The 13,184-nt window shown below is 32.7% G+C and overlaps 1 protein-coding gene across 1 annotated transcript in view; it reads left to right on the forward strand.

The window, feature by feature from the left end:
• The window catches only part of UGGT2 (UDP-glucose glycoprotein glucosyltransferase 2), a 146,511-nt gene that overhangs the window by 12,425 nt on the left and 120,902 nt on the right, over positions 1 to 13,184 (forward strand). The window contains exons 3-4 of the mRNA XM_019737191.3: positions 4,483 to 4,613; positions 5,092 to 5,204. Of these exons, the coding sequence (XP_019592750.3) occupies positions 4,483 to 4,613; positions 5,092 to 5,204 (244 nt within the window). The remainder of the gene's footprint in view (positions 1 to 4,482; positions 4,614 to 5,091; positions 5,205 to 13,184) is intronic.

A 13,184-nucleotide genomic window follows, 5' to 3' on the forward strand; every position in this document is an offset into this window, starting at 1 on the left:
GTGGTAAATGATGGATGTTATCAAATAATGTAGGCAGATCAAGTAATATGAATATTCATCTTTTAACAACAGAAAATTATTGGTGACTTTGGTAACAACAGTTTCACTGGTAATGATAATGAAAACTACAGCAGGTTGAGGTGTGAGTAGAGGTTGAGGATGTAGAGATAAGTAATGTTAAGTCTTTCAAGACTGACTATGAAGCAGCTAAAATGACTCAGTAGCTGACTGTGGAGGCTGCTGCTGCTTTTTTATTTTTTAAGATACAAGTGATTTATGTACATTGCCGATTGGCAAAAATCAAGTGAAAGGTGAAGTTGCAGATAAAGGAAGGATATTGAAAGGGCAAAATCATTATCAACAGGTTAGTTGGTGAGCATGGATATAGTTATTTTAAAACATCAGCTGAAATAGCCCAATGCATCCATCTCATGATTGAGATGATCTTGCAAATTACGCCTAAATTACAGATGTTTACTTTCTATAAACCCCTGAATCCTGCATCCATTGCTATACTAAAGACAACAATTAACAGGGACCTTGACAAAATTTAATGTTTGTTGTCAGGCACTACTCACATTCGTTTCTGTTGACTTTCTTCTCTTTTTCATGGATGACCAATCCCCTTTTGGCTGATGTAGTCTTATTTTAATTGTGTTAATTCATTAATTTTGGCTATTTGCTTGTTAGCCCTATAGCTATTACATCTTTTTAAAGATCAGCTTTTGAGTTAACATCTCTTCTCTGGTCTATGTTGTATTGTTTTTACTGTGGAAGGTGAGTGTTGCATTAGTTTTTGATTCTTAGGGGGGAAATGCACCATAACTTCAGAGAAATCATCTATGGTTTATTAAAGAAGTAGGAGTGAAGGAACCTACCTATTTTCATAAGATAACTCTTTAAAATTACTGGATTAGGAAAGTATTATTGCCTAGAATGAAGAGACCAATTCTTAAATATTAATTCCAGAAATGTATTGAATGCCTATTTTGTATGCCAGGAGTCAAAAGTTACAATTGAAAGGCTAGAAAAGTTTCCTGCCTTCATAGTTTATAGCTTAATGGGAAGGGCAGCATTAAAAAAATACTTATACAAATAATTTTCAATTACAGTTTTGAGAATTAATCTGGACATGGTATACAGTCCTATCAAAGTCTGTAACAAGATCTAGACGTGGGAGGTCAGTGAAATTTCTTTACAAAACAAATAACATTTTAGCTGAGGTTTGCTGAATAGGAGTTAGCTGAACATGCACCCCCCACCCTCCTACATTTCATGCCAAAGGAATAACGTGTGAAGGCCCTGAGTCGTTAGCCTCCTCTTTCTTTAAATATTGTCTGTTAGTCCCCTACAATCAGTAATGATGTCACTAGTGATCCTTTCTTCCTCTTACCACCATATGATTTCGTTCACAAATATTCTTAGTATACATAAGTGTCTGTTACTTGCTTTGTTGGCTTCAGTGGTATTCTTTTATTCCCAGCTATTATTTGTGAGGAATCACTGAGCTTACTTTACTTTCCATTTAATTTCCCCTTTGTTACATTTTTGTTAGTGGTATATTTTTCTACATTACCAGAGCATACATTTTATAGTCTCCTGTAAATCTTAACTCCTTAATTAGGCTTATTTCTGCAGTTAAGTATATTCAGAGCTCACCATCAAACTGTAGTTTCTCCAATTATTTCTTGGCTATATATAGTTTGCTCTCCAGTTGATGCCCTATGAATAACTCCTGGGAATAATGGCCTTGAGTTCTTCACATACATAACTGTTTATGTGTGAATTTTATACTTTAGATTTTTAACTTTTGAGTCCCATAGTTTTACAAAAAAATGTTAAATGCTTACCATTGTAAATCTTTATTTTTAGATATGTAGATTCATTACTCCTTTTAATTCTAAAGAGTTTTCTTTGATTATAGTTTTCTTTATTCATTCTGTTCTAGTCCCTTAATTTTCTACTTTGGGGTTACAATTATACATATTGCAGATCTCCTTTGCCCAACTTCTGTATCTGTCATTTACTCTCAATTTTGTTTTTCATATTCTCCTCTTTTTTAAATTTCTGTTTCATTTTCTTCACATTTCCTTTGCATGTTATCTATTTATTTTTTTCTATTTTTTCATGACATCATTTTACTGTGTTACTTCTAATTTAGCCTATATTTTCTAGTATTTTAGTCTTCTTTCCTCAGTTCTTTCAGAACTATTTTTATAGCCCCCTGTGCTTTAGTCATCTCATTTTTGAGCTTTTTATCAAGAATTGTAAAGGGCCCAAGATTTTCACCCTACTTACAAACTAAAACCTTAGCTTTTCACCGTTTCAAGTATCAGAGAGTCATAAGACATGAAATGCGAGACTCCAGGATCAGAGCTGAAAGATTATAACTAACCAAAGGGAAGTCTCCCAAGTGAGCTGTAGATCTCTTTTTTTTTTCAGCCAGGACCCATTGCAATAGTTCTGAGACGTTTTACTCTCATCTTTGAAAGGATCCAAGGTTGGCATGACAGACTGTAGGGTTGTTGAAACAAAGATGGTTGTAACTCTGCATTATGTATTTCATCCTCTCATCTTCCAGGCAAACCCAAGTTCTAATAATTTTGAATCCTTCTGGACATAGTGGTCACAAATTTCCTTCCTTTCTCACTCAGTGTAGGTATGCATCTCTGTACCTATTGTTTGAAGAAGGTGGAACCTTCCTCTAACCGAAGACAGTCTTTGTACTTGTCACAATGGTGTGGACTTGAAGTTGACAGAACAATTGGTGAAGAAGTCTACTTGTATGGAGAAGAGTTAACAACTAAGACATTTGGGCAAATGCCTTTGAATATACTGCCCAGTTCTTGGCCTGTGACTTTCTCCTTATTTTCCTTTCATTAACAGGCAACAAAATGGAGGACCATTTACTGCCTGATGACCATATAATTTTGTCAGTATGTCCACTTTTAGTTGACAAGAATTTCCTTCAAATCCTGTTAATTGCCCATGGGGTTGGGTCTTTTCTCCTCCAAAAATCTATGTATCTGTCAGCGTTCCATCTTTGTTGTTAAATCTGTCAAGTAAAGGATCTGAGATTGTACCCTCCTTGCAAGCTAACAGGTTGGTTTCATGGATGCTGACTGAAGACATGAGATCCCTGGATCGGAGACAAAAGACTTTACTACTCAAAGCAAAATTAGTAATCACAATATCCACATATTTGTGCTGGTTCCCCAATCCCCAGTTCTCATGTGGCAATGTAGAGGGCCAGGTGACACCTGCACCATGAATGGATTGTAGTAAGGAAAGGAACCAAGGGTCAAGAGCCCAGCACCTGTTGAACAAGTAGTGAACATTGTAACCATCAACAAACAATCCAGTCTCTGTTGCCTCCCCAAAAGCATCTCCTTCCAGTCAGCATCCTCTTCCTTCTCCAGAGTGTCTGGTGTTATACACCATTTTTGTCCTCCCTTTCACATCAGGGAACTCTGACCTTTGGGTAACTGTTCTGGATCTACCCCAACTCTGCTCTTTTCTATGAGAAGTTCCCATGAGTTGGTAACCCAGTGCCAAGGAGTAAAGGAGAAAAATGACCAGGGAATGTCTGAGGCACATCTATGGATACCTGTAACAGCCGGCTGTAGAGCAGCTCTGTTGTTACCTTAACCACCTCTGGCTGGCAGTAGAATAGTACTGCAGTTTTCTGACACAATGGTAATAATGCAGATCATGATTACACCCAGGGCAGTGTAGAGAAAAGGGCAAAAATAGTTTTCTCCCTGCTTATTCCCATTAGTGCCACCAGGCCCTCTTCAGCTCGAGGCTGCCATTCTCTTCTGCCCTCTCCTATCCAGATGGTCTCTGTCTCCCCAGGAGTGTCCAATAGTTTTTAAATTAAATTCCAAGGTTTATCCTTTGGGTTCTTTGTAGTCTTTGGAGATAGGTTTCAAGGAGTGAACCAGCATTTCAAGTTAATGTGTTCCAGACAAGAAGACATTTCTCTTATTTTTAAGATCTGGTTCAAATTCTGCCCCCTAAAGTATTCTGGACACACTAATTACACTGGCTATATGTACTAAACCTCAGTAGAATGTAGTCATGCATGTAATTTAAAATTTATTAACAGTCATATTAGTCTTTAATTTTTTGTGCTATTCTTAGTCTTCTCTTAAATTTTAAGTAGGGCCTGTATCTTATTCTTGTATTATAACCCCACAACCTTGGAGTGAATTGATCTGATATGCTGGCATTTTCCAAATAGATTTTAATGGCAAAATTATTTTCACCTGGACTTGTATTGATTTCTTGTACTACACTGGAAGAGCCATATGAAGTTAATAATAAAATAGAGATCTTGATTTTCCATTTTTCTCTAACACCATTCATAACCAAACTTAAGATATGATTATGTGACGTTAAGTTCATATTATAGTGATAAAAATGTGTCAATGTGTTGTATACGAAATATTAATGTCCTTTTCTTTTGAATTCTTCTTATAGAGTCAGATTATTCTTATTACAACTTAATCTTGAAGAAAGCTGGACAATTCTTAGACAATTTACATATCAATCTCTTAAAGTTTGCTCTTTCTATAAGGGCATACTCTCCAACTATTCAGATGTTTCAACAGGTATGTAAAAATATCCAAATGATATATGACAAAGCAGGATGCTAGCCATGTACGTAAATCTATCTTAAATGACTATCTTTAGTTCAAAAGGATTTATAAACTTATAATACCTGGTTCCATAGCTTATCACTGATTATGTTATCATTGTTATTGATTATAATAATTGAATATATTACGTAATTTCGTAGTTATTTGGGATAAGGAAATTATCAGGACAGAGCATTAAAATGAATTTTCATATACTAAAAATTTTAATTTAATTAAACTTTTTCAACAACTTTGAAGCATGTATTTTTTACTATAAAGTTGATTTTGTTAAAATATTTGATTCTGCTTGCGTATAGGTATTTTTTACTTTAATTAGAGCAATAACTTAATAGTAGTTGATGAGTTATTTTAATCAAAGTAATGTGTGAGTTTTTTAAATCATATTGTAATTATCAACTCCTGTAGCTAAATATAATCTTTGAAATCTTAGATTGCAGCTGATGAGCCACCACCAGATGGTTGTGATGCATTTGTGGTTATCCATAAGAAACACACATGTAAAGTTAATGAAATTAAAAAGCTGCTGAAGAAGGCCACTTCAAGGTAAATGAAGGCTAGCCTATAGTGAAAGAAGTGGTTTATAAAGAGTTGACGGTCAAAATAACAGACATTTTTTATAATACAAAATTTTAGTATTTCAAGATATTGTATATTAAAGAATGTGCTGTATTGAAAAGCTGAATATATATGAGCTGGTAGTCTGAGTCGTTTTCTAAAATATGTAAGTACTTTTCAGTATTTTGTCTTGATTAGCTGTTTATTTTAGAATATAAATTATACCAAAATACCATAAAATAGATATGTTTTATATAAACAATAAATATATAGAACTATGGATTTATTTAGACTGTCGCTTTAAATATAAATTGAAATGTGTACCTTGGAAATAAAAAAAAATCATACAACAACAATATAGAGTTGCATTTTTAGAATGTGTTGTTCAACTTCTTTTTTTTTTTTTTTTTTTTTTTTTTTTTACTTCTTCCAAGTATTTCCTACAAATGAATACGGGAAGTAGCATGTGTAGCATTCTGTGGGTCCATTTCACCCCCGTTGAATATAAGGATCATGGGAAACTGATGCAAACATGCTAATGCTCATGCTGCTTGTGTGCCATTACTACTAAAGTTTTTTGTTTCTGACCTAGAAGTCTCATATCTTCTACCAGCATCCATGAAAAAGTAAAAGGCAAACTTGTTAGCTTGTAAGGTAGGGTAAAATCAATTCTCTTGCCTGACAGAAGCTATCAATAGCATTAGATTACTGTTTTTTCTCTTTGTGAACCTTAGACACCTAATTCTTGTTTTATGACACTCTATCAGTATTGATCCATGGTGGCTGTTTTTTCTTATTTGAGCATATAGTTTATGTATCTACATATGTTCATGGAAATATAAATATTTTAATCTTTTTTTCTCTCTGTAGCTATTTCTCATTGCTAAATTTTCTCCATTTTCTTTCAGTGTTTCCAGATTAGATTTTTGTGTTTTTTTAAAGAAATGACTGATAAAATTTATTCAGTTTTTTTTTTTTTTGGCCATTGTTCTAATCTATTACCTTTTGCATTCATATTATTTGAGTCTGTTGCCTTTGGTTGAACTAAACACGTGGTTTATTTTCCTTTTTTCCCCTCAATCATAACACATTTAAGGCATCAAAGTTGCCCTTTTTTACTATGTGATGTTCTCATGTCCTATTTTTCTAAAAAGCTCCTTAATAAGTTTTGTTTCCTTGTTGGAAGCAGGGGGAGAAAGTTACACTCATTTAGGATGGTGATGATTGCTGTCACTTTCTCCCAGATATGTAAATCACATTTTAGTATAATACTACTTGGATCTGTGCAAACCCAAACCAGGGATCTTTGAACCTGAAGAGAAGAGACGAAGAATCATTCTAGCTTTCCTTTTGACTAATATATTGTGTTTCAGGTCCTAAGGTATTGTGCTTTATGTGGTAAGGCTGACCATCAGTTATGATTCTAAGTTAAACTGTGTATAGTATTTTATATTTAGTGGGTTTTGCTCCCCGATTATGGTTTAAGGGTTATATTAGTTTCAACTTCATTTAAGAGTTTTTGTCTTTTTCTGTGTCTTTGAAAATGTTATTTGGAGATGCTGGGAAATGTAGTGATAAGGACTGCTCTCCAAATCCACTTCAAATCAGCATGCCCCTCATCTTTTGTAATTTTAAACTTTTTGTCCACAATGGTAGGCTGTATTTTTAAAGTAAAAAAAAAAAAAAAAAAATTACACGTGATCATTATAAAAGTATTCAGATACTTCAGAAAAATGCAAAGTAGATAGGGAAAGTGACCCATTAATTCTGTTAACAGTTTGGTATATTCTTTTTTTTAATGCATACATATGTTAAAATGTAGATATATATGTCTATTTTAACCAACATGGAATTGTACTTCAAAGTATATCTTAAAACCTTCCCTCACTAAATTATACATCCTTATATGCCATACACATAAATAAATATAAAGATAGGTATGCTTTGTCATTGTGTAGCAGGACCAATATATATTGTTTGTTTTATTTCCACCTGACACATAGTAAATGCTCAAAAATATTTAGCAAATGAATTGTATATTAATCAACAAGTACTTTTAATTATATGACCCTTTCTGGTATATTTTATATTTTCTTCTATTATAAATACTACGTAATTGAATGTCCTTATACCTGTATCTTTATATAGTTACCTTGATATTGTCTTAGATGTTTCTAAAATTAGAATCACTAGATAAACAAGTGTATGATTTAAAATTGGTACATATTTCAAAATTGTTCTTCAGACAGCTGGTTATGTTTTACACTCCATTTCTAACATTTTCACCAGTGCTAATTTGTATTATTTTCCTTTATAATACTCAATTCAAATGAAAATTTCTGTTTTCAAATGTAACCTATTCAATTTTTAAAGACCATTTCCCACTTACCCAGTAATTCTCTGTAGCTGTGGGGTAATTTTTTTTTAACCTATGATATGTCAGTTCCTGAAGTAATCATAGTAACAAATTTTGAAAGGTATGTGTATATGGGTGTAGGAAGATGCTCTCTATTACAGACTCATGAATAACTCGTAGATGAGCCCTTACTTTTGCCCCTGGAAAATCTATTCCATTTCTTCTAATTTTTTTCTTTTATTCAACCTCAGGATTGATCTAGCATTGTTTCATTAGCAGCTTTTCCAATTACCAACAATAGTAAATTATTTGAAAACATTATCTTTCATACTAATATTAAAATATAAGATACCCTGTATAAGATACTACTGTACTAAATGTACTTCTACAGCACTGATTTGATAAAAATCAATTTTTGATGGTAATCCATTTGACTTTGTGCCATTTGAGTTCCACGGTATCAGTGAAAATGAGAATGATTTTAATAATTTCACCTAGTTTAAGATTCTTTCACTTCTCTTTTTAAATGTGAAGTATGATTTTACTATTATATTCATTTTGCATTTGTTTTAATAGGTTTTTATGAAGAATGGCAGCTAATTCAATTTCTCTTGTTTTGCACATTTATATCTCTTCATCTGTTGTAGAAGAGATTAATGATGAAGTCAAATCTTATTTGAGGCTGATAAAATTCTATTTCATGTTTCAAATATCTAAACATTGACAGTAATATTTTAGAAATCATATCTGTGTAGAATGTTAGTAATTTAAACAGATGAAAGTGGATGAATGTGTATAAGGGGAAGCAGATTTTGCTGTCCCAAAATATACCTCTTTGGATATTATTTTAAGTTGGTTATTTTTAAGAATCAAAAGGCTCAGAAAGAACCTTTGCCTCCCTGGGACTGCCTAAAAGAACTTAGAGGACCTACTCCAGGAAGGGAACTATCATCATGGATAACTATAGTTTAATGTGAACTAAGGGTGATAGACAGGGAGGAAGGAAACAAGGCCCGTTTGATCAAAGTCCTGTCTGTGTCCCATTATTAAAGATGACTCTGCAAACATTTATTTACCAAATGTTTGCTTTTCTATCTTCATATGAATGGCCTTCCTGCTCTTTGAAATATCAACCTCCACCCCTCGTTTGCTCAAGATGGCATGTATACCTTAACTGCCCAGTCTGTTTTCAGGTGCCATATTCATATGGACTTCTGTATGTACATATGTAATAAATTTGGACATTTTCTTCTGTTAATCTGTCGCATATTAATTTAATTATTAGTCCAGTCTGAAGAATTTAGAAAGGTAGGAAGAAAATTATTTTTCTCTCCCCCACATGTAAAACTTTTATACTTCAAAAAGAAGTTTATTAAAATAAAAAAAGTGGTTGAATGTGCATACATACTATCAGAGCCAAACTGTAAACCACTGCAAAGACACTTGATATAATTTTACAAACCTGAAATAAACATAGTGATGTTTATATCCATATTGATATCAAGTAATATCACAAACTTTAAGCCAAATAATTAATGAGAAGTTTTCATTATTCTGTTAGTCAAGATTTAGTGAGTACTTGAGTGATTTTGATTTATAATAACTTAAGTTGATTATTAGTAAACAATAGTCATGTATCCATTTTTAAAATGTGAAAGTTATTTCGACTGGCAATCTTTATTCTATAATAATTGAACAAAATAGAAATTTGAGTTTCTCTCTAATAGAAAATATAATCTGTACATGTACAACTTCACAGCCCTGTCAGAAAACTGAATAATTAGTTATTTTACTTACCATAGTTCATTGTAGAAAGTATGTCTCTGAGTTTGTCATGAATATTATAGGAATGTTTCTCTATAGAATATCAGACAGTGGTTATCATCAAAATATTTTCTCAATTTCTGTTTAGCTCAAATAAGTAATGTAATTTTTTTTTATTTTTTCGTATTTAAAATTATACTTCTTTTTTTTTCCTTTTGTTTTTGCATTTCTTTTTTTTTAAAATTTATTGGGGTGACAATTGTTTGTAAAATTACATAGATTTCAGGTGTACAATTCTGTATTGCATCATCTATAAATCCCATTGTGTGTTCACCACCCAGAGTCAGTTCTCCTTCCATCAGCATATATTTGATCCCCCTTACCCTCACCTCCCATCCCCCACCCCCCTTACCCTCTGGTAATCACTAAACTATTGTCTGATATGTGGTATATAAAACAAAAACAACAAAAGAACAAGACAAACAAATGAGAAACAAAAACTCATAGACACAGACAATAAAATTATACTTCTTGATAAAAAAATTCAGTTTCATTTTAAATTTTGATTTTGGGAATTTTCATTCTTACTGTGTACAGTAACATTGTAACTACTGTGGGAGGGTTAAAAATGTAAAGAAAATATTACCTACTTCTGACTACAAAATAATTTTCTTTACATACAGAATAATATAAGCATATAAGATATGATGTGATATAAACATGCTTTAGAATTTTAGTTATATGTCAATAAATGAAAAAGAATCCTATATATATCTAGTTCATGAAACCCGAGTGAGTCAATAGAAAGCAACTTAAAAGTTGCTATGTTCCTCTCTCTCTCTCTCTCTCTCTCTCTCTCTTTTTTTTTTTTGCTAGCTCCCGGAGGCCATATACATATTTCTTTTGTCTAACTCTTTTTACAATTATTGTATGTATGAGAGAATTAACCTTATTTAATATTTTATTTTCTAGTTGAACTATATGATTTTGTGTTTTATTATATCATCCAATAATAGTGATGGTATAAATTGTATTGTACAAAACTTGTCTCAGATACCATAGTATAATGGGTAAGAGCATAAGTTTTGTTTTTATTCCCATATCCCCACCCTCCCACCTCTTTGGCAACCATCAGCTTGTTCTTCATGTGAGTCTATTTCTATTTTATTTATTCATTTGTTCTGTTTTTTTAGATTCTACATGTAAGTGAAATCATATGGTATTTGTCTTTCCCTATATGACTTATTTCATTTACCCAAGTACCTTCTAGGTCCATCCATGTTTTCGCAAATGGCAAGATTTCATTCTTTTTTATTGCTGAATAATATTCCATTGTGTATGTATACATACCGCATTTTCTTTATCCATTCATCTGTCGATGGACATCTAATTTGCTTCACTGTCTTAGCTATTACTAGTACTAGGCTGCAATGAACATAGTGGGGAACACGAGTGTACGTTTTCGAGTAAGTTTTTTGTTTTCTTCAGATAAATACCCAGAAGTGGAATTGCTGGATCGTATGGCAGCTCAATTTTCAATTTTTTGAGGAATTTCCATACTGTTTTCCATAGTGGCTGCACAAATTTACAACCCCAGAAAGTGTACAGGCATTCCATTTTCTCTCATTCTCTCCAGCACTTGTTTGTTGGTTTATTGATGATAGTAATTCTGACAGGTGTGAGGTGATATCTCATTGTGGTTTTAATTTGTATTTCCCTGATGATGATTAGTGATGTTGGGCATCTTTTTATGTGTCTGTTGGCCATCTGTACGTCCTCTTTGGAGAAATGTCTATTCAGGTCCTCTGAACATTTTTAGTTGGACTGTTTTGTTGGTATTACTAAGTTATATCAGTTTATATATTTTTGTATTTTGCATATTAACCCCTTGTCGGATGTATTATATATCATTAGTGCAGAATTTGTTCCTTTAATTTTTTGATGCATTTTGTTAATTTACACTAAAAGAATATATTCCCAATGTATTAAGTTTAACCGTTAAAAATTAGAATAATGCAATACATACATGTAGCAGTTATAAAATTCTCTTTTAGTCTAGACTTCTAGATCTTATCCCAAAAGACAATCAGTGCTATCAAGTTCTTTTATGTTCTTCTACAAATAGTCAAGATATTGTTAAAGAACAAAAATAAACCATGTAAATTTAAAGATCTAATAGGCTTTATTCAATGATTCGTGAATCTGGCAGCATCCTTCTAGTAAACAGAAAGGTGCTCCAAGAAGTTGTGCAAAATGGAAGATTTTTATAGACAGAAAGAGGGTGGGACAAGGAAGTTAAAAGATTAGTTTATTTCCTGCAAGGTTACCTTCCCTTTAGGGAAGGCCTGGGGTCTTATTAGACGGATTGCCTCCCTGACTACTTAGTGTTGACCAGGAAATTCCAAATTGATTGATTTACAGTTCCATTCCTGGGAGGGACTGAAACTCCAAATAGGTTAGGTGGTAAGTCTTGGTGAGGCTTAGCAAAAGTGACTCCATTTTGGGTCCGTTGTTTCTTTGTAACACTATATATAAATCATAATTACATAGATATATACCCCCTACTTTTATTATTAATGGTGGTATACCATCCAACACTTGGTTCCTTCCGTTTTTCCCTTGATACTATACTTGGTTTATATTTTAGATAAGTGGGTGTTGGCAAGAGTGAGAGAAAAATGATCATTTCTTGAGCACCAAGCATGTTCTTTATGCTCTGCTAATGATTTGCAAGGCATTTTGGTAAATCCATAGGATATTCCTAGGAAGTAGCTAGAATTCCTCCTCTTGAACATGTACAGAAATAGGCCCAAGAGAGACCAAATCACTTGTGCAAGGTTAGAAAGCTAGTAAATAGTTAAGCTAGCTTGATTTATAGTTAAATAGAGGTTAGAGGTTAAATAGTTAACCTCTGCTTGATTTCAAAATCCAGTGTTTTTCACTAGCATGCCCTCTTCCTCTCTCCTTTACTTTGCATTGTTATTTAAAGGTAGTAAATGATTGAAAGATTGGAGAGATCTGAATTCATTAAATAAAAGGTTATTTCCTAACACCTTTGTTATATTAAATTCATTTCCTTTTGTTTTTCCTTCTATCAATATAAATTGTTAAAAGATGTGGGCTTAGGAATTCCATAGACATATGAGTTGAAATTCTGGCTTTCTATTTGAACTTGTCCTGGATGTTTAATTTGTCTGAGCCTCAGAAAATTAGAAGTTTAACTATATGCTAGTAACTGTCTAAAGGAATTGTTATGAAGAGAGAATTTATTAACATGTATAAGGAATCTAGCATAGTGTCTGGCAAATAAGAAGGTATCAAAGTCTATTTATGATAGGGGCAGACTATAGGACTTCTCTGTTTCTTTGATTATTCTTGAGGATTTAATGAGTTGTTATCATATTAAGTACTGATAATCATTCTATGATATGGTACCTTTGTTTTTTAAATAGTTGAAACTCATTTTTAAATGTGCTATACTAGTGAAAAATTATATTCTTCTGATTTCTGGTTAAGATGGCAGAGTAAGTATATGCTTTGCTCACCTCCTCCCATGACCACATGAAAATTACAACTAAATTATAGAAAATAACTTTTGACAACAGCCTGAAAACTAGCTGAACAGAATTCCTAACTAAGGGTATAAAGAAGAAGCCACATCGAGACTGAATAGTGACTATCAACTGTAATTGCAAAAAAATTAGAAAACAAATGGCTTTGTTTACACCTTTCATTACACTTGTATTGTCATACAACTGATCACAAATGTCACTCAACAGCAGTCTCAAGTAACCCAGAACTTACTTCACTTTGTTAAATAAAGCCATTGCTAGGTAGTTTTTAGTTGA

This window comes from Rhinolophus sinicus, chromosome 16 (genome assembly GCF_057876585.1).
Source record: "Rhinolophus sinicus isolate RSI-liver-muscle chromosome 16, RSI-T2T, whole genome shotgun sequence".
Taxonomy (NCBI): Eukaryota; Metazoa; Chordata; class Mammalia; order Chiroptera; family Rhinolophidae; genus Rhinolophus; species Rhinolophus sinicus.